General features: G+C 35.7%; 1 protein-coding gene across 8 annotated transcripts in view; it reads left to right on the top strand.

The window, feature by feature from the left end:
* Positions 1 to 20,464, top strand: part of PGAP1 (post-GPI attachment to proteins inositol deacylase 1) — an 85,852-nt gene that overhangs the window by 17,369 nt on the left and 48,019 nt on the right. For 7 of the 8 annotated variants that reach the window (XR_010150182.1, XM_063791438.1, XM_063791437.1 and 4 more), the window contains exons 5-12: positions 1,247 to 1,404; positions 5,626 to 5,678; positions 6,799 to 6,865; positions 10,743 to 10,848; positions 11,587 to 11,642; positions 13,079 to 13,162; positions 18,119 to 18,165; positions 18,524 to 18,575. Coding sequence is in view for 7 of the 8 variants with exons in the window: in XM_063791438.1 (XP_063647508.1) it covers positions 1,247 to 1,404; positions 5,626 to 5,678; positions 6,799 to 6,865; positions 10,743 to 10,848; positions 11,587 to 11,642; positions 13,079 to 13,162; positions 18,119 to 18,165; positions 18,524 to 18,575 (623 nt within the window). In the remaining variant the exon portion in view is untranslated. Of the gene's footprint in view, positions 1 to 1,246; positions 1,405 to 2,298; positions 2,345 to 5,625; positions 5,679 to 6,798; positions 6,866 to 10,742; positions 10,849 to 11,586; positions 11,643 to 13,078; positions 13,163 to 18,118; positions 18,166 to 18,523; positions 18,576 to 20,464 lie in introns of all 8 variants that reach the window. The other variant, XM_063791440.1, reaches the window with a different exon arrangement.

Raw genomic sequence — 20,464 nt, 5'->3', positions numbered from 1 at the left:
GAGTCAGTCTGCTAGGTGGTAATCTAAGTAAGTACTGCTGAGATCTTTAATGGGGGCAGCTTGCTGTACCCAGTGTTTGAAGCCCTGAGTGGGATCAAATGTCAGGATAAAAATGCATTAAATTTTGATAATCACAAAAAGAATTGCGAAATCCCCTGCCCTAGCCTCAATTTAATCTTTGACACTAGGCTTTTTTCACCTTCAATAGACAAAGTGAAAAATTGTCTGCAGGTTCTTCCCTTTGAAGTACTTGTTACAATAAATGGGTTGAACCCTAACCCTGAGGTTTTCCACAGCAGCAGCATAGTCCTAAGACTAATGTCAATGGTATTGTCCTGATAGATTGTAAGAATTTAAATAGTACTTGTGTGGTGGTGGTTGGCCACAGAAGAGATTTGCTAAGCCTTTTTCTTTTCTTTTTTTTGAGACAGAGTCTCGCTCTGTTGCCCAGGCTGGAGTGCAGTAGCACAATCTCGGCTCACTGCAACCTCTGCCTCCCGGGTTCAAGCGATTCTCCTGCCTCAGCCTCCCGAGTAGCTGGGACTACAGGTGCGCACCACCGTGCCCAGCTAATTTTTGTATTTTTAGTAGAGATGGGCTTTCACCATATTGGCCAGGCTGGTCTCAAACTCCTTACCTCGTGATCTGCCTTCCTCAGCCTCCCAAGCTAAGCCTTTTTAAGCTGGGATACTGCCATCATAGGGAGGGATCTACAGCTCTTTTTTTTTTTTTTTTTTAAACCACTTTATTGAGGGTAACTGATATATAAAATACCGCACATATATAACAGTTTGTAATGTATACATTTAACGTATACAGTTTGAACATGTGCATATACCATGAAACTAACACCACAAATGTCTACAACTGTAGCATGGTAAATTCTTATCTTTCGAAGAATATTAGAATTTTCTCTTTTAGCTATACTGTGTGACTCATAAATAAGCATCATCCTTGTGGAATGTAGAAATGTGTTTGCATATGGATCCAAAGCTAGTAAAATTTGTTTTTTTTAATTGATACCTTTAGTAACTCTTAGTGTTTATACTTTTATTTAATCGGGAAGTAGGAATATGTGTAAAGATACTGATTTTACTGAAAATAGGGAAATGTGAATAACTCAACTGTTTATAGATGAAATGACTTAAGCAAAAATTCAGTTAAATATTAATATTACTGTATAGATATCTTATTGTTTCAGGGAATGGCTACTGTTTTTTAATGTCTCTTTTTTATTCCCCACCAGATTTTTATACGACTGTAAACAACTATTGGATTCTAAATGCTCGACACATAAATTTAACCACACTTTCTGTAGCTGGAGGATTCCGGGATTACCAAGTTCGTTCAGGATTGACTTTTCTACCAAAATTAAGCCATCATACCAGTGCCTTATCTGTTGTGGTAATCTTTTTTTAAGATTCTATTGAAATAGTAATGTAATAGACCCAGTGGAGCATGAAAGAAGAAATAATATATAGCTGCGTGGTAATGACTGCTGAGTTAGTGGTGTTGGACTGCTGTGTGGGCATGCATGTGTGTAAGAGAGAGAGGGAAAGAGAGAAAGAGAGAAAATGAATGAATGAATGAATGAATGAATATGAATGTGTTGGGAGGGCAGAATTGTGAATGCTTATGTCCATAGGGAGTAAAAAGGATGGCCAGGAACCATGGCTTATGCCTATAATTCTAGTGCTTTGTGAGGCCAAGGCAGGAGGACTGCTTGAGGCCAGGAGTTCAAGATCAGCCTAGGCAACATAGGGAGACCCCCAACTCTACAAAATACAAAAAAACTTTAAAATTAGCCAGGCTAATTTGGCATGGTGGTAAGTGCCTATAGTCCGAGCTACTCAGGAGGTTGAGGCAGGAGAATCACTTGAGTCCAGGAGTTCGAGGTTATAGTGAGCTGTGATTTTATCACTGCACCTCAGCCTGGATGACAGAACAAGACTCTGACTCAAAAACAAACAAAAAAAAGTAAGTACAAAGGATCTTAGAAACTTGATGAAAATGACCCTTATTTATGAGGAGTAATGGTTTCTTGTCCAAAATAAGAGCCTGTTCATTGATTAGAGTTGTGAATATAAGAATGTGTGGACTGGAATCCAGGGGAATCCAGTTATATCTGAGTGTTGTACTAGATATAATCATAGTGGAATATCAAATATATCACATACTTCTGAATGTTAAACTTGAATGAAACTTTACCAATTTTATAACAACATGATTAGCTTTGATAGTATAAGTAGTATAAGTAGAACCTGATTAATTAATTTGCTACTTATTCTTCCCTGCTAGGACATCAAGTATTTGGTCTTTAACTGGGATACATAATCTGTGTAAAGTGAGTCAAGTTTCCTTTTAGGACTTCTTTCATGTGTATTTAACCTTGAAGTCTTCAGTTAAGATCTTAGCTTCTTAACTCAGTATACACATCATCTCCAAATATAACTTACTTCCTAAAGAGAAAATGCATAGAATGTAGTCTGCCTGTTCCTTTTGCTTTTTAGGAGATAACACTAGAAAGTCACTGTTTCATAGTTATACCTCTTCATAGATACTCCTTTTTTCATCTCACCTATTGTTGTCCTACTTTAGATTACTGTTCATTCATTAAATAGGTTATTTACTGAATGCTTGCCATACATAGAACAAAAATTATTAAGCTATTCTGCTATTACCCACCATTTTCATGTAACTAGAGGAATTGGGATGTAGCCAGAATAGCTTTGGAACTAAATTAGTAAAACTATCAAACCTCATTATTAGAGGTATGAATGTTGCTATTTGGTGTTGAATATTTTGGTCAGATATTTGTTGGAAGTCCTCAAAAGACTAAATGTCAACTCCTTGTAAACACAGACGATTTAGTCATATGAAATTTGATGTAACTTATTTCCTGGACCTTGTCTGGAGAATGATGCTGTATTGATACCACATCCTAAAGCTTATCTTTTAAAGAACTTTGATCTCTTTAATTGTGTGTGTGTAGGCATGGGTGTGTGTGTACTTCCCTATTTTTTCTAATCTATTTGATAATGTGTTGCTTTCTTTTTTTTTCTTTTTTTTTGAGACGGAGTCTCGCTCTGTAGCCCAGGCTGGAGTGCAGTGGCGCGATCTCCGCTCACTGCAAGCTCTGCCTCTCTGGTTCACACCATTCTCCTGCCGCAGCCTCCTGAGTAGCTGGGACTACAGGCGTCCGCCACCACGCCCAGCTAATTTTTTTTGTATTTTTAGTAGAGACGGGGTTTCACCATGTTAGCCAGGATGGTCTCAATCTCCTGACCTCGTGGTTCACCTGCCTTGGCCTCCCAAAGTGCTGGGATTACAGGTGTGAGCCACCACACCCAGCTGATAATGTGTTGCTTTCAAGGGAGCTTGTTATCTCTGATTTCTGTATCTCTGATGAAGATATTTTACTTATGGAACTTTATCAAAGCTTGCCATTGTATAACCTAAGATTTATTTTTTAGCCTCCAGATATTCCAGTTTTTCATATAGCTACATGTATATTCCCTTTAAAAAGTTATTAACAGTAACAATTTTTGAATGATTGTCTCAAGAATAGTTAAATGATGTTTACATCCATTAGGACTGGAAAATCTTTTAAGTTAGAGACCATAATTGTATCAAGAGGGTTGACTAAACTGCTGTAATATAGTCCCACACAGGTAATGACACTTAAGCACAATAGAACTTGACGTTTTATTCATGTAACTGCCCTGGGTGGATATTTAGGTTGGTGGGTGGTTTTCCAAGAGGTTCCATTCAGGAACTCAGGCTGAGAGTAGGCATTCCATCTTGAATGCTTTTCTTTCAGGGTTGCTCCAGTCATCTTCAACCACAAGAAGGAAGAAAGAACACAAGGCAAATGTCAGGCCTACAAATGGCACACATCACTCCTGCTCACATACCATTAGAAAAAACTCACTTTGTGTGTTTTGTTTTGTTTTGTTTTGAGACGGAGTTTCGCTCTTGTTGCCCAGGCTGGAGTGCAATGGCACAATCTCAGCTCACTGCAACCTCTGCCTCCAGGGTTCAAGCGATTATTCTGCCTCAGCCTCCTGAGTAGCTGGGATTAGAGGCACACGTCCCCATGCCCAGCTAATTTTTTGAAATTTTTTTAGTAGAGATGGGGTTTCACCATGTTAGCCAGGCTGGTCTCCAACTCCTGACCTCAGGTGATCCACCCGCCTCGGCCTCCCACAGTGTTGGGATTACAGGCGTGAGCCACTACGCCCGATCTCAGTCACATATTAAAGCAAGAGAGGCTAAGAGCTGTAGTCTAGCCAAGTGTGCAAGAAAAGAATAGATTTTGGTAGACATTTAGCAGTTTTCAACACAACAATCATGAGCAACTGACTTTTTGATTTGTGTTGCCTTTCCGTTTTCAACTCTAGCACACATGCATTAATTAAACTGAATGAAAGTAAACCAGCATTATATTCTTGGTAATGGTAAATGCTGTCTACTAAGAGTTCTTACTCTACTGACCATTAATGTAATTTAAGAACGACAGTGAACTCTGGTTGTCTAATTTTTTTTAGTAAACTATCAGCAGTAATTTCTAAATATATCAAGTACTTACAAGTTCATCAAGTAAGCTGTAGATTCCTCCCACTTCAGAACATGGAACCCAAAGATACATTATTATTTATAGAGTTCAGGGTGTTAGTGATTCCTTAGAAGTTATACATATTTATTTTTTCAGTTCATTTATTAAAGAGACATTTTAGGCCTCTGTAAATTTTCTTGCATCTATGCTGTTAGTCTTCTATTTTCATTTTGTTTTGACAGTTCTGGTGATAGCAGCTTCTTGTCTCTTTGATGGTACATAAAGAGATGCTATGAAAAATAAAATCAGATTTACTTAATGAGCCCCTATTCTGTGTGAGATGCTATTCACAGAGAGATCATTATCTGGTGTGAAAAGGAGTCTCTAGTTCTTGAAGGGTGCTGTGCCATTGTTAGGAAGCCCTCTGCAAATACTTATATTTTTTAGAAGCCTTTTGTCCTTGTATATTTTACTAGTTGTATACATCCTAGTCAGCTAGAGATTTTTTTTTTTTCCAAAATATATAACCCTGGACCCTGCTTGGGAAAGTCAGATTTGGTAGTTTTGCAGTTGTGATTAGGCATATTTGGTTTGAAAACTCTCCTTAGGCCTAGGTGTTTCTTAGGTACACCACTGATGAAGAAGTAACATCTTACAATCTATCAAGTGGTAGTTTCGTCAAAATTTAAATTACTAAAATGTCTTTTGTAACTTATACATTAACTGTGATTTATTAAAGAATCTTAAACTTGTCTCTCATTAGAGTAATAAAAAGTTAGACATTAACTTTAGGAGAGAGTCTGTGGTTGCTTTAGTAATTTTTAAATGGTAATTTAAACTTGACTAACCAGGAGTGATATTTAGAGTTATGTTTTATACAGAGAAATTTATACAGAAAATTCTAATATATTTGGATCACCTTTTATAAGAATATCATTTAAAAATGTCTAGGCCTCACAATATAGTGAAACTATATTATGTGTTTCTAAATATTAGCTTGTAAGAATTTCAAACCTTTTAGAGAATAACAAATGTGCTTTTCGTAAGTTTATTTTTTTCTTTTCTTTTAGAGTTCAGCAGTGCCTAAGACCTGGGTCTCAACAGACCACCTCTCCATTGTGTGGTAAGTTAATACTTGTATAACTTGTTTTGATGAGTTGTCATGGTCCTCTTTCTCCTCAATGCAGTAATTTAATTGGCTTGTTAACTTTTTTTTTTTTTTTGAGACAGAGTCTCGCTCTGTTGCCCAGGCTGGAGGACAGTGGTGCAATCTCAGGTCACTGCAACCTCTCGCCTCCTGGCTTCAAGTGATCCTCATGCCTCAGCCTCCCAAGAAGCTGGCATTACAGGCATGTGCCATCATGCCAGCTAATTTTTGTATTTTTAGTAGGGATGAGGTTTCACCATGCTGGCCAGGCCGGTCTCAAACTCCTGACCTCAGGTGATCCACCCACATTGGCCTCCCAAAGTGCTGGGATTGCAGGGGTGAACCACCACACCCGGCCTGGTTTGTTAACTTTCTTAGAACTTCATCTATAAATAAGACTATGGGAGAAATATTAATTTAGAAGCTTGGAACTCTCATCTTGGTTCTTGTTTCAGTTTGACCAAGGTTCTCTTGACAACATGTAAAATAATCTCCCAAAAACCCAATAGCATCAGTCTCAAATAAAGCTAATATCAAATACCAAAGTTTTTGAGTTTTTACTAGTTGGGTGGAATCAACTGCACTTTTGGTAGGACTGTCTGAGCTTCTGGCCAATCACCGGCAGTGACTATTCTAGGGAGCAGCACATGGAAAACCAAGTAGGGATTAGATTTATCCATATGGGTCAAGAAATAGGCAGCCCCTAATATATTTATCTCATTGTGTTTCAGCTTAAAGATTCTCTTTTGACTTTTCTCTGGCTGTGCGAGCAGTAGTATCTGATAGAATGACATACTTCAGGCATATAAACATGGGGTAGATAGTACATCTATGGCTAGGCTAGGTGAGGGGATTCAGGGAAAACAGAAGGACCCTGAAAATTCTGGCAAACATCCAGGAAGATTTAATTTGCTTTATTTTTATAGGTTTCATATTTAAGATATATGCTTAATAAGAATGATTTGTTACATAATTTTTGAGTTTAGAGGACTAAAGGAAACTCAGATGTTCCACTAAACAATAGAATTGTGCATATTTTGATCAAAAGTATATGTTTTAAGAAAGTTTTATTTGTAACACTTACTTTATTCCTTAGGTGTAAACAATTGCAGTTGACTACAGTTCGAGCATTCTTTGATCTTATTGATGCTGATACTAAACAAGTATGTATTTTTAAACTAAAAATTATTTAAGTGAAAGCTTTTACTTTACTATATCATTTACAGCCATGATGGATTTAATGTAATTTTTTTACTTTGATGAAAATAGAAGCATATACCTTATATCAATTTTAATTAATACCAAAATGGAAATATCTTTTTTTCTCATAATACTTTGACTGCTGCGAATGATTTGTAAAATGCAATGAAAATGAAAAGTGAAAGAACCTTAAATCTTCCCCCAGTTCTTTCCACTGCTTAAAGTTTGACATATATCCTTCTTTTTTTTTTTTTTTTTTTTTTTAAGATGGAGTCTCACTCTGTTGCACAGGCTGGAGTGCAGTGGCGTGATCTCGGCTCACTGCAGCCTCTGCCTCCCAGGTTCAAGCGATCCTCCCACCTAGCCTCCTGAGGAGCTGGGACTACGTATGTGCACCACCAGTATTTTTAATAGAGATGGGGTTTCACCATGTTGGCCAGGCTGGTTTCAAACTCCTGACCTCAGGTGATCCACCTGTCTTGGCCTCCCAAAGTGCTGGGATTACAGGCGTGAACTACTACACCCGGCCTTCTTTTATTTTTTAAGTGTAGGGGAAATACTTCTTACAAACTATTTTATAAATTTTTTTGTAATACATTATAAACATCAAGATCTATCTTATTAGACATTTTTTCTTTTTGAGAGACAAGTTCTCACTATGTTGCCCAGTCTGGACTCAAATTCCTGGGCTCAAGTGATTCTCCCACCTCAGCCTCCTGAGTTTATTAAACATTTTTGAACCATGCTTTTTTAAAAACCACTTTAGCTTTCTGGTAAGATCGAAATGTGTAATTTATTAAATAACCTAAGCTCACCAGAACTTAAATTATGTACTTTTATAAGTTTTACCTTGTCTGTAATGTGATTTCACAGTGTAAACTCTTCAAACTAGTAATTTTCCAAATTGTTCAATTAGCAGAACATATGGAAATCATAGTATCCTTTACAGATTATCACATTACTCTTTTATCTCTTTCTTGTCTGCTAGCAGATAAATGGTAGCAGGATTTCAGCAAAATTCAGAGAATTCTTTCCATTAACTTAATTTTTTTTTCTGTAAGTTGGGAACAGATTGCCATTATTCATCTTAAACAGCCTTTTACCTCAGGTCATCTTATTCATGGAAATATATTTTGAGAACTATGGCTCTGGCTTCTTCTTTTGGAGAAAAAATTCCTTCTTTTTTAAGTAGTCTTTTTCATGGCAAAGCATTGCAGCCCGGATATTTTTGGAGTATTTCCCCTGAAGGCTCCAATTCTTTGGGCAACTAGTATGGGTGACCTCTTTCTCAATAGGTCTCCAGGTAATACTTAATTCTTAACAATGAGGAAAGCACCTTTACCCTGTAGTGTACTGTCTTAGAAGGATAGGGATTTTTTTCCTTAACTCTTCAGAAAGCTGTGTAACCACTCTTAGAGAGAATCATAGATACTTAGCTCTCTCCTGAAGGTCCAGATCATTTTGTGTTTTACCACATTTTAAGCTACAAGATTCGGTATTAAGTTAGTATATTTATTGATTTAAACAAGCTTCACCGAGTTGACACTGTGACTTGGTCATGCAACACAAACATTTTTTGGTTTGTTGACATTGTTTTAACTGTGAGACTTAACTGTGGTAAAAGTTCTAAGCCTACTTGAGGGAGTACAACTACATACAATAATAGAGTCAATTAAAATTGCTAGACCAGTTTTTACTTCAACTGACGTTTGGTAAACTTAAGAAAAACCTTATTCCGACTGGTGAGACAGGATACGTCAGACAGGTATATTCCTGAAAAAATTGGACATAAAACTAATTTCAATAAATAAAAGCATGTTTTTCCATTAACTTGTAAGATGAGAAAAGAACTATAGTACTAGTATGTAATAAATTATAATTCTGAATGTATAAATATGCATTTTAAGGAGAAAATGAGAAATTTTTGATAACCATATTACTAAGAATCAAAAATGCTGTTTATGAAACTGAGTTTTGTTTTTAAAAACTCACTATGTGTAATTGACTGGACTAAATAGTAGAAAATAAAAACTTAAGGTATGATATCTAACCCTCAGGAAGCATATAGTCCAGGAGAAAAGCAGAACATATATATTCAGGGAAACTAAAATGCAAAGAATAATTAGTCCTAAGCATGGTGATAAGGCAGGAATCAGAGTAATTTCTAGTGGTTATTAGCATAAAAGTCATAGCTAAAAACTTGTGAGTAGATGGATTACCTTGAGAGTGAGTAAGAATGGTGGAATCCAGTCTTAAAGTTTTTTTGTTTTTGTTTTTGTTTTTTGAGACGGAGTCTTGCTCTGTCACCCAGGCTGGAGTGCAGTGGCGCGATCTCGGCTCACTGCAAGCTCCGCCTCCCGGGTTCATGCCATTCTTCTGCCTCAGCCTCCCAAGTAGCTGGAACCACAGGTGCCCACCACCATACCCGGCTAATTTTTTGTATTTTTAGTAGAGACAGGGTTTCTACGTGTTAGCCAGGATGGTCTCGATCTCCTGACCTTGTGATCCACCCGTCTTGGCCTCCCAAAGTGCTGGAATTACAGGCATGAGCCACCGCGCCCGGCCTAAAGTTTTGATAGACAGGCTGTAACATTTAATTGATTGCAAACAGATGTGGCCCCTTAAGAAAATCAAACAAATTTAGTATAAGACTGAGTTATTTGAAGTAGAGAGTTTGCATCAATTAGTATAAAAGTTCCACTGTCCTCCACTCTACTGACACCGTATCTAGAGAACTGTATTCTATTTCATGCATCATATTTTGAGGGGGACATCAACAAACTTAAGTTTATCCAGGGGAGGCAATCAGAATGGTGAAGGGACCAAAAGAGTTCAATGAAAAACACTTGATATGTTTGAAGTTGTTTTATCTGCAGAAGAAATGTTTTATTTGAATGGAGAACATAGCAAGTTTCTAATTTTTGAAGGACTGTCTCCCAATCTAAGATAGCAGTGTAATAAGGAATCAGTTATTTGCTCTAAATAAAGCATTCTCCTGGTAAGAGTTGTTAAAATTGGAATGCATGATCTTACAAAGTAGTGAATTAAAAATGTTCAAGCAAATGCTGGGTGACTTCCAAAGGGATTGGAAAGGTTTAGTAGACCTGGATCCTCACTGTTACTTCTTTGCCATTCTCGCTCTGTGGTTGAGAAAGTCATTTACCTGTCAGGGCCTCAATTATTAAACTAGAGAGTTGAATAATGGTCAATACCAAATGGATTTTATACCCCAGTACACTTTTTTAAAGGTATGACAACTTTTTTAAAGTTGCCAACTTTTTATTGTGCCAGGATATTTAAAAAACAGGTAGAAGGATAGAATAAAAGAGAGTAATTTCTATGGTAGGAAAGTTGACAATATTTATTTTCTCTAGTGACCAGTGGATTCTTTGTTATGGTATTGGCAGTAGTCTGAATTTGGAAATTAGTACATTGGAATCACAAGACCAGAGAATCTCTAAAATTCTCTTCTGGTTCTATATATTTTATAATGTTTTATTCTTAAATGTTACTTGAGAGACACTATTGCATAATAATGAAAGCATGGACTCTAGAGCCAGAATGCCTGGGTGTGAATCCCAGCCCAGACTTAAGAGCTGTGTGAACTTAGGCAAGTTTCTTAATTTCTCTGTGCTTTAGTTTATTCACATTTCAAATGCAGACGAAATCATTATCTCTTAGAGTTTTTGTGATGATTGAGTGAGTTTATGTACAGTGCTCAGAACAGTGCCTGGCTCAGAGTAATAAATGTTGGCTGTTGTCATCATTACTGAAGCAATGTTTCATCAAGCTATTACAATAGATACAAAATGATACAGAATGTATCAATGTTCTTTCTAGATAACTCAAAATTCCAAGAAGAAACTGTCAGTTTTGAATCACCACTTTATAAGACACCCATCAAAACATTTTGAGGAAAATCCAGCTATAATTTCTGACTTAACAGGTTGGTGACAATAACATATTTTAATTTTAAATGAAGTATTTCATTATTAATCTTAGGTAAATTTGTTTATAGCAGACAAAATCTTTGAAACTGTGATACTTCAAGTTTTAGGATCCTATTATATATATACATACATTATTAATTTCCCTATGATGATGCTGGTGCAGTTGTTGGTTAGGAAGGGAAAAAGAAGCAACGTGTAAGAGATTGCTGATAAAAAGTTTGTCTTGAAAATAACATGACAAATAGAAAAATTTCAGTTAAATGACTGTTCTCCTAACAATTGCATAAACTAAGTGCCATATTATTCTTGACTCCTTTTAGTTCCTCAATTATCAGTTATTCTTCATTCTTCTTTTGGATTACCAACATATCTTTTGCTGATAAATTTTGCTTTTAACAAAATAACTTGCTTTGTCTATTTAAATATAAAGCAAATTATACCGGTTATATTTAATTATGTGTCTTGTTTGGGAAATGAAATATTTATTTCCTATATTGATAATTCCTTAGAGTTAAAGGACACCAAACAGATTTATACTTTACTTGATGTGAATGCTAGTTGGTGATGAGTATATAGAAAATATATTACTAGATTTTCTGTTTTAATATAGCCAGTGTTCAGAAAACCACTTCTTTATTGTGATTGAGAAGTATTTCACCAGGATTCAAAGAAGAAAGAAACTATGTAGTATAAAAACAAAACAAGGCAAATAAATTAATTTCCTTTACCTTCAGGGACATCTATGTGGGTTCCAGTAAAAGTGTCCAAATGGACCTATGTAGCTTACAATGTAAGTATTCCACCAATGGATTTTTTTTCATGTTTTTTCCAGAAATAATTTAGTATTTATCTTTAAAAGTTAAAGACTCTTTAAACAAGATAACTGCATGCCATTTTCCCACAATTTAATAATAATTCCTTAATAAGTATCTAGTCAGTAATCAGTTTTATCATAAATTTATCTTTTTTGCTGTTTTCTTTGACGTTCAGTTTGTTTACATCAGGATCCAAACAAGGCCTATACGTTGTTACTGATTAATGTCTTATTCCTTTTTAATCTGGAAGACTTTCTCTTACCACCACTCTCCCCTTTTTTTTCTTGAAACTTATTTGTTGAAAAAAATACCAAGTCATTTGTCCTCTAGAGTTTCACAGTCTTGATTTTACTGATTGCATTCCTGTAGTCATTCAACATGTTCCTTTGCCTGTTGTGGTCCTGTGATTTAGTAGCTGGATCTAGCTGCTTGTTCATATTCAGATTTTTGTTTTGTTTTTGTTTTTGCTAGACTCTCTCTCTTTTTGTGATGTTAGCCACTGTTGATGAGGAATGACTGGAGTTATTAATTGATTAAGGAGGATGCAAAAATTGTGATAAGTTTAATTTTATTATTTATTAACTAGAATAGTATTCTAGTTAATTCTATATACTTAGAGAAAAACTGCTTATCTACTAAATTTATCAAAAGTAGAATAAATCATATGGGAAAAGAGTGATAATTGTGTGGATCTTTGGATCTTACCTTATATTTACTCATTATCAGAATGGTGAGTTGGCTCACAAGCTTCCTCTTATTAGTGACCATTAGTGGGTTTATTCCTCCAGTATTATTATGCACTCATGCATTTAAATATGTTTTCTTTCAGTCTGTTGATACTAAAATCGTTCCATATTTGGTCAGTGGAAACCATTTCAAGTTTAGTTCCTGAGTTTTTTTGATACAGCTCTTTAGTTGTCTTTAACAGTTTCCTCACTCTTGAGTAGGACAAGATATTTTAGCTTATTTTGTACATTTCCTGCCCCAAACCGTGAATCAGCTATTTCTTTAAGGAACTATTCCTTTTCTTTGGGAAGTGGTATCTCAAAACCATAATCTGGTACTAGAAATGCCTGTGACTATTGGGTTGGCATTTCTAGGCCTTTTCAATGGCCAGAGCTAAGAACTGCATAAAATCTTAACTAAAAGACCAAAAAACCCACAATAAAACAACAACAAAAAAGTACATTCACACTGATACTTCCAGGACAAACTGGGGACTACAGAGTTTATACCTAATCTTTCTCTTGCCCTTCTGTATCTTCCTTCTCCCACTCCTAGAGAATTGGTTCTCAACAACAAGAAGAATGATAGAATTAGAATAATTACTCATTTGCTATATCTGGATTTTTGAATGATGAAATTAATCTGCTCATTACAGCTATATTGAGTGTTTTCCTTCTTTTTGTAGGAATCTGAGAAGATATATTTTACATTTCCTCTTGAAAATCATAGAAAAATCTACACTCATGTCTATTGTCAGAGCACTATGCTGGTAAGATAATTGGTACATTTTATGTAAATTTAAGAGGCTAACTGTTGTTCATTTTTCAAATTCTACTGGTAGACCTAGCTATGAAATATTACTATTAAATCTAAGTAGTTGAAAAATAATTTCTCTGGAAGAGTGTTTTGATTGAAAAGTATTGATCAAAATTTTTTTATCACAGATACTATGCTATTAAGTTGTAACTTTGGTTCTAGTTTAGGTCTCCCACCCTGTCTTTCTGCCTTCATTTTACTCTGTTCGTGATGAAGGAATGGAATTCAAAACCCCTTTAATTCTAAGTTTCTATTAGTACTTTAAAGAATAGATGTAATTAAGCAAAGCTATTCAATAGGAATTTTATAAAGGGAATTTTGTTTTCCATTGGCTTACATACTAAAATTTGAGGTACTTTTTATACCAAATATTCTCTAAGATAGTAGAGTAACTTACAATGTTATCTAGATTTACTGTATCAGAATAATGATTTTGATTTTTGTGTTTCTTTTTAATGAGTACCTACTATGTTAGGCACTATTAAAAAATGTGATGTTTAAAAATGCTGTAGCGTGCATTTATTATGATATTAGGAATGGAAGCTAGGTGTGGTGGCTCACGCCTGTAATCCTAGCACCTTGGGAGGCTGAGGTGGGTGGATCATTTGAGCTCAGGAGTTTGAGACCAGCCTGGGCAACATGGTCAAACCCTGTCTCTGCAAAAAATACAAAAAACTTAGCTGGGTGTGGTGGTACGCACCTGTAGTTTCTGCTACTTGGGGGGCTGGGGAAGGAAGATCACTTGAACCGAGAGTTTGAGATGGCAATGAGTTGAGATCACGCCACTAGCGCTCCAGCCTGGGTGACGAAGTGAGGCCCTGTCTCAGAAGAAAAAAAAGGGAAAGGTTAAGTAGTACTTCAATAATTTATCTACATTTCTTACTTTCAGGATTTTTTCTTTCTTTTTTTTTTTTTTTGAGACGGAGTCTTGCTCTGTCACCCAGGCTGGAGTGAGGTGGCGCAGTCTCGGCTCACTGCAAGCTCCACCTCCCGGGTTCACACCATTCTCCTGCCTCAGCCTCCAGAGTAGCTGGGACTACAGGCGCTTGCCACCATGCCTGGCTAATTTTTTCTATTTTTTTAGTAGAGACGGGGTTTCACCGTGTTAGCCAGGATGGTCTCGATCTCCTGACCTCGTGATCCGCCCACCTCGGCCTCCCAAAGTGCTGGGATTACAGGCGTGAGCCACCGCGCCCGGCCTCAGGATTGTTTCTTAATTTGGATTCTTTTTCCTCTATTCTGATTTTTTTTTTTGGCATATCTCACGATTCTTCACTCTATATTTGTATCTGTTCCTTCTTCTCCCTTTTGTTAGGTTATTTGTATTTATTTAGAACCAAGATCTATTACTTTGCTGGAGATGCTGACATTTGACTATATAGTAAAATATTTTAAAAAAAGATGATAGGCATTGTGGGCTGGATGCTAATGGGTACTACATTTTAGTGAAATTACCAGACTTTTGCATCTCTCACAGAGACTTGCATCTCTCAGCCTAAAATCTAGATGGGCAGTTTACCCTGGCAGATTCTGGCCTTGGGAGTAAAAGCTTAAAGTATCTTTTCTCACTTAATACTAAATTTCAAATCAGAATGTCAGTATTATATTAAGAAAAATGCTTGTCAAAGTGCAAATTATTCATTTGGCTGATGGGAGGATCTTTTTTCTGTATTTAATGTTCATGGGTATTAATTAACATAAAGTCATGTGAATTTTTTAAAAATCTTTTCAATTTTTATTATAGAAATTTTCAAGCTTATATAAAGGCAGAAAGAAAATATAAGAATGAATTTTTTTATAATCAACACAGCTTTAACAGTTATCAATACTCTGTCATTCTTAAATCATTTATTTCTTTACACTTTTTTTGACTGAAAAATTTTAAAAGTAAATTCTGGGCATTTTATTAGTTCATCCATAAAGTATGTTTTCCTATAAGGATTTTATACATTACCATAATACCATTATTTCATCCAACCAAATTAATACTAATTCCTTAGTATCATCTGATATTCACTCCATGTTCAGTTTTCCTTGGTTCACTTAAATTTTAAGTTTATCTGAATCAGGATCCAAAGTATACATTGCCTTTAGTTCCTAGATCTTATGTCTCTTTTATAATAAATAGCCCCACCCCCTTTCCCCCATGCTACTTAAATGTTCAAAGAAATGTATTACATGTTTTACAGAATTTCCCACAATCTGGGTTTAACTGATTGTATTCCCATAGTGTCTTTTAGTATGTATTTCTATCCCCTATGTTTTCTGTAAACTGGTAGTTAGATCTAGAATCTTGATTAGATTCAGATTAATTTTTTATAGTAAGAATGTTTTATAAGTAGAGCTGTGTATCGCCTATTTTATGGTACCAGGAGGTACATAATATCTGGTTTTACCACTTTTAGAGAAAAAGATATTGGTGGGCTCAGTGGTGACAGCATGATCCATCCATTATAAAGTGCCCAGTCAGTCTTTCACTTGATGGTTTTTAGTAGCCATTAAATACAGTAGACAGAATTTTTTGAGAACTATAAATTTTTGATCAGTAGCATTTTCTTTCCTGTATACTTTAGGAGTTAGTCAATAATCCTTGAATAACTTCTAAGGTTTTTAGTATGATTTTTGTAATTAGTTCACCTTTTGACATCTAGGTTATATCAACATGGTGTTTTGATGGACTTTGATGGTGTTAGGGTGGACTTGAGTAATACATTATCTATCTATTCAATCCATTGATGAATGAGTCAGAATTCCCTATACACCGAAGTAGTATGGAATATCAGCAATTTTCATAATGAGGGTTACCTTTGAGGATAGGCCCCTTCTTAGTAGTGGCAAAAACCCTTTACAAAAATGGGTTGGATCTTTACAGGCTGCTAGATTTTCTGTGTCCAGGCTGTGCAGATCTGTTCTGTTGTCTTGCTTCTTTAATGTCACATTATTGTTCTGGGAAGTACAGGTAACTGATACAGGACTCACACAAGTATTTTGCCTACAGAGAAACACCACACTTTTTTATTTGTTTCCTGTCAGCTTTCTTTTATATATTCCTGAAAAATGTCTTAACATTTTATGTAAGCTGAATGAGAGCAGAGACTATGTCTGCCTGATTCATCATTTTCCCTGAGGGCTTAGTATATCATTCCTTGGCCATAGAATGGACTTTATAAGTATCAGTTGAATAAAAGCATTGATTTTATTGGTTGTCCTATCTGTGATTCAAAGGACAAATTTATGTAGCTATGTGAGCAGTGCTTCTCATCCTCTTATGTCTTGGTAGGATTTCACTAGTTAGATAATCATATCTCAGAACATTGCTCTTACTTCCTTAAAAGTTGCAGTTAAGATCTCAGGTCACACTGCTGTTTTTGTTTGTTTGTTTTTGTTTTGTTTTGTTTTGTTTTTTGAGATGGAGTCTCGCTCTGTCGCCCAGGCTGGAGTGCAGTGGCGCGATCTCGGCTCACTGCAAGCTCCACCTCCCAGGTTCATGCCATTCTCCTGCCTCAGCCTCTCGAGTAACTGGGACTACAGACGCCCGCCAGCGCGCCCAGCTAATTTTTTGTATTTTTAGCAGAGACGGGGTTTCACCGTGTTAGCCAGGAGGGCCTCGATCTTCTGATGTCGTGATCCGCCTGCGTTGGCCTCACACAGTGCGGTCACACTGCTTTTAATTGACTAAAGCTGAATACAGAATATGTTAAAATGTCACAATCATCTCTGCAGCATTTCCATCCTGTGCTGATGAATCATAACCAGCTTTAGTCTGGAGCCCTTGGAATTGGGCTTTAGTCCAACACATTCTTGGTTGTATAGAAGTTATTTGCTGGTCACTTTGGGAGGTTGAGGCGGGCGGATCATGAGGTCAAGAGATGGAGACCATCCTGGCCAACATGGTGAAATCCCGTCTCCACTAAAAACACAAAAATTAGCTGTGTGTGGTGGCACGCCCCTGTAGTCCCAGCTACTCTGGAGGCTGAGGCAGGAGAATCGCTTGAACCCAGGAGGCAGAGGTTGCAGTGAGCCGAGATTGTGCCACTGCACTCCAGCCTGGCGACAGAGCAAGACTCTGTCTCAAAAAAAAAGGGAGTTATTTGCTGGTAACCAAATGGAAACTCAAACGATAAAGTAAAACACGGTATATAAATTATTTTTAATTGCTTGACTCTGGATTTATGTTTGTATAAAAGTCTACCTCCAGCTTTTCATTCTTCATTTAAAAAATGTAGATTACTTACTATATAACTGTCTAATTAAAGTATGGACATTACTGAAATCTGAAAATTTTGGTTCAATAATTAGAAATACTTAGGTGATATGCTGCAGAAAGATGGCCAGGCATGGTGGCTCACACCTATAATCCCAGCACTTTGGAAGGCCGAGGCGGGCAGATCACTTGAGGTCAGGAGTTCAAGACCAGCCTGGCCAACATGGTGAAACCTCGTCTCTACTAAAAATACAAAAATTAGCCGGGCATGGTGGTGGGTACCTGTAATCCCAGCTACTTGGGAGGCTGAGGCAGGAGAATAACTTGAACCCAGGAGGAGGAGGTTGCAGTGAGCCAAGGTCGTGCCACTGTACTCCAGCCTGGGTGACAAAGCAAGACTCCATCTCAAAAAAAAAAAAAAAAAAAGAGAGAGATAACCAGTCAGGGCAGTCTTTCTCGTACTCTTGGCTCCAGGATAACTGCTTACCTATCAATGTTGACATTAGACTTCTTTACCCATCCTTGATTTATTTGACTTTGAGAACATCTTGGATATGTTTCTCAACAATAAGCTGTTATGTATGTTTCACTTGCTCCTAGTCACCCTATCATATAACAATAAAAAGTGTTGAAAATGGGTGTTTGTTTTGTATAATTATTTTCTACAATACTTAGTGTGTTTTGTTTTGTGCTGTTCATCAACAGGATACAAATAGTTGGATTTTTGCTTGCATAAACAGCACTTCTATGTGGTAAGTCTTTTGAATGCATGTTCATTTATCTCAACATAAACAATACTCGGAAACCACACTTTTAGAATAGTTTCATACATTGTTATTTTCATTTTGATGCTATATGAAATTATAATATTGTTTTTAAAATGAAAAGTAAAGGAAATGAATATACTAGTAATTTTTGCAAACATTGAAATTAGCTAGGAGAAACATTTTTGTTGCTAAGGGAAATATGTGGACAGAGTATATTGGATTAGACTCAATAGACACCTCTACTAGGTGTAGAGATGGTTTCTTTTTCCTCTGAATCTTATTTATAATTTGTAATACTTCCATATATTTGTCCTTTAATTATATTTTCATATTTATTTCAAAGCCTGCAAGGGGTTGATTTATCATGGAAAGCTGAACTGCTGCCAACAATTAAGGTAAATTATGGCTTCAGAATTTTAATATTCAGTTAAAAAAATACTTGAGTCTATATACATTTTAAAATATTCTCTTTCATTAGCTTATCTTGGTATTAAATAAACTTGAGATTTACTAACCTACATTTAAAAAATATTTTCTCTAGAAATACATTTGATAGGGAATAACATACAATTAGTGTTATATTTTTTTTACTTTCAGAGATAAAAACTATAAGTTAACAGTCTTCTAAATCTCTGTATATTATAACTTCATACAAAAAGAACTGGATGGATTTCTAACATTCAATTTGAGGATATGTTTGAATGGCCTGCCTTAAAATATGAGCTGAGTTAGTATACTTAGAACTCATTTTGGGAGGAAGGGCCTGCAGTTGGGAAGTGGACATCTCAAACAGATATGATACATGGTCAAGCACTCAAATAACTAGTTTATCTAGTGCTCTTCAGGGTGATAAGTCACAGCAGGGATTTATTTAATAGTTGTTTGTGATTTGATTAAGCAACTCTGGTAGGTCAGCAAGTTCTTTTATAAAGGGCTTATTTGCGCAGTCTCAAAATCTATTGTTGAAAAAGCAAAATAATCCTAAAATGTGATGAAAATATCTGTTCTAATTTCCAAATTGTATTTATTGTAACTGATAAAGTTTTATCCGGATTGATAGTTTTCAGTCTTCAAGTAAATCTGTACTTTAAAAATATAGTTTCATAATGAATCCTAGACTCATTCATTGACTTGAAAGTGAAATCATCTGGTGGTTTCCAATTATTTCACGATTAACTCCAATTAAGTTAGTTATTTTTGCTCATGAATGCTTATAATTATTTGTATGAATAGTCAACTCTATACTGTACAAACAGAATGAGAAACTTATGCTAACAGAGAGGAATGGTGACAGAAGAAATAATTGCAAGTCACACTTCACTTTGGAATGGTTGCAATTTTTTTGTCACCTTGGTCAATCTTATTTGTACATATTCATTCATGTGACCTTATGTTTATCCAACAAATATGATAGGAAAGTAAATTGACTCTTGAACATTTTTAAGGTTTCTCACTGGTACTATCCTAACCAGGATCAAAACAAACAAAAGTGTTAGGATATACTTACTGCACACTCATTTATAAGGTGTTATTAAATATTTCCTCAACTTATTTTTTTATTTCAATAGCTTGAGGGGTATAGGTGATTTTTTTATTACGTGGATGAATTGTATAGATTAATTTGGATGTTCTGTCCAGCCTATAAAGATTAAGAAGAAATAAATTATTAAAAACCCAATAAAATGTACTTTGCTCCTATGTTTTAAAAGGTATTTCTTAAATCATAAAATTTTTATATTATTCTTTTAAATCTCCAAAGATTAATCAGTCTCTATATCAAACAATAGGTCCCTATGTTGTTTGTTCTGAATGTAAGAAACAGCTGGCTGAACAGCAGGAGAACAAGCTATTTCAGCTGCCTACTTTTCATGGCAAATGCTGAAAGAGAGAAGTTAGAAAACAAGTATTATAGCATTCTGCAGTCTTGTGTGTTCTCAGCTTAGGAGGATAGATCTTTTATTTTGATGAAAGTCAAAATTGAACGTAATATGTATTAGCCATTTATAAACAGCACACAAAATTATTTTGCTTTGAAATTGAAGGGATGACTAAAGCAAATAAATTTTGTAAATTTTATTCATATTAATATCTCAATAAAAGTAATGTCAGATGAGAATTATATCATTGTTAGGCATTTCTGTGGACTGAACTTGTAATAAATAGATGGAGCCCTCCATCAAAGCACGTATAAATTCAACACTTGGCCATTGTTGAGAATAAATACTTAAAAGCCATTAGAGTGGATAGCTGCACAGATTATCCAAGTTCTTCCTAATTAATGTTT

This window comes from Pan troglodytes, chromosome 13 (genome assembly GCF_028858775.2).
Source record: "Pan troglodytes isolate AG18354 chromosome 13, NHGRI_mPanTro3-v2.0_pri, whole genome shotgun sequence".
NCBI classification, from domain to species: domain Eukaryota; kingdom Metazoa; phylum Chordata; class Mammalia; order Primates; family Hominidae; genus Pan; species Pan troglodytes.
Note: the sequence above shows the minus strand (reverse complement) of the source record. Positions and strands in the feature narration are given on the sequence as shown.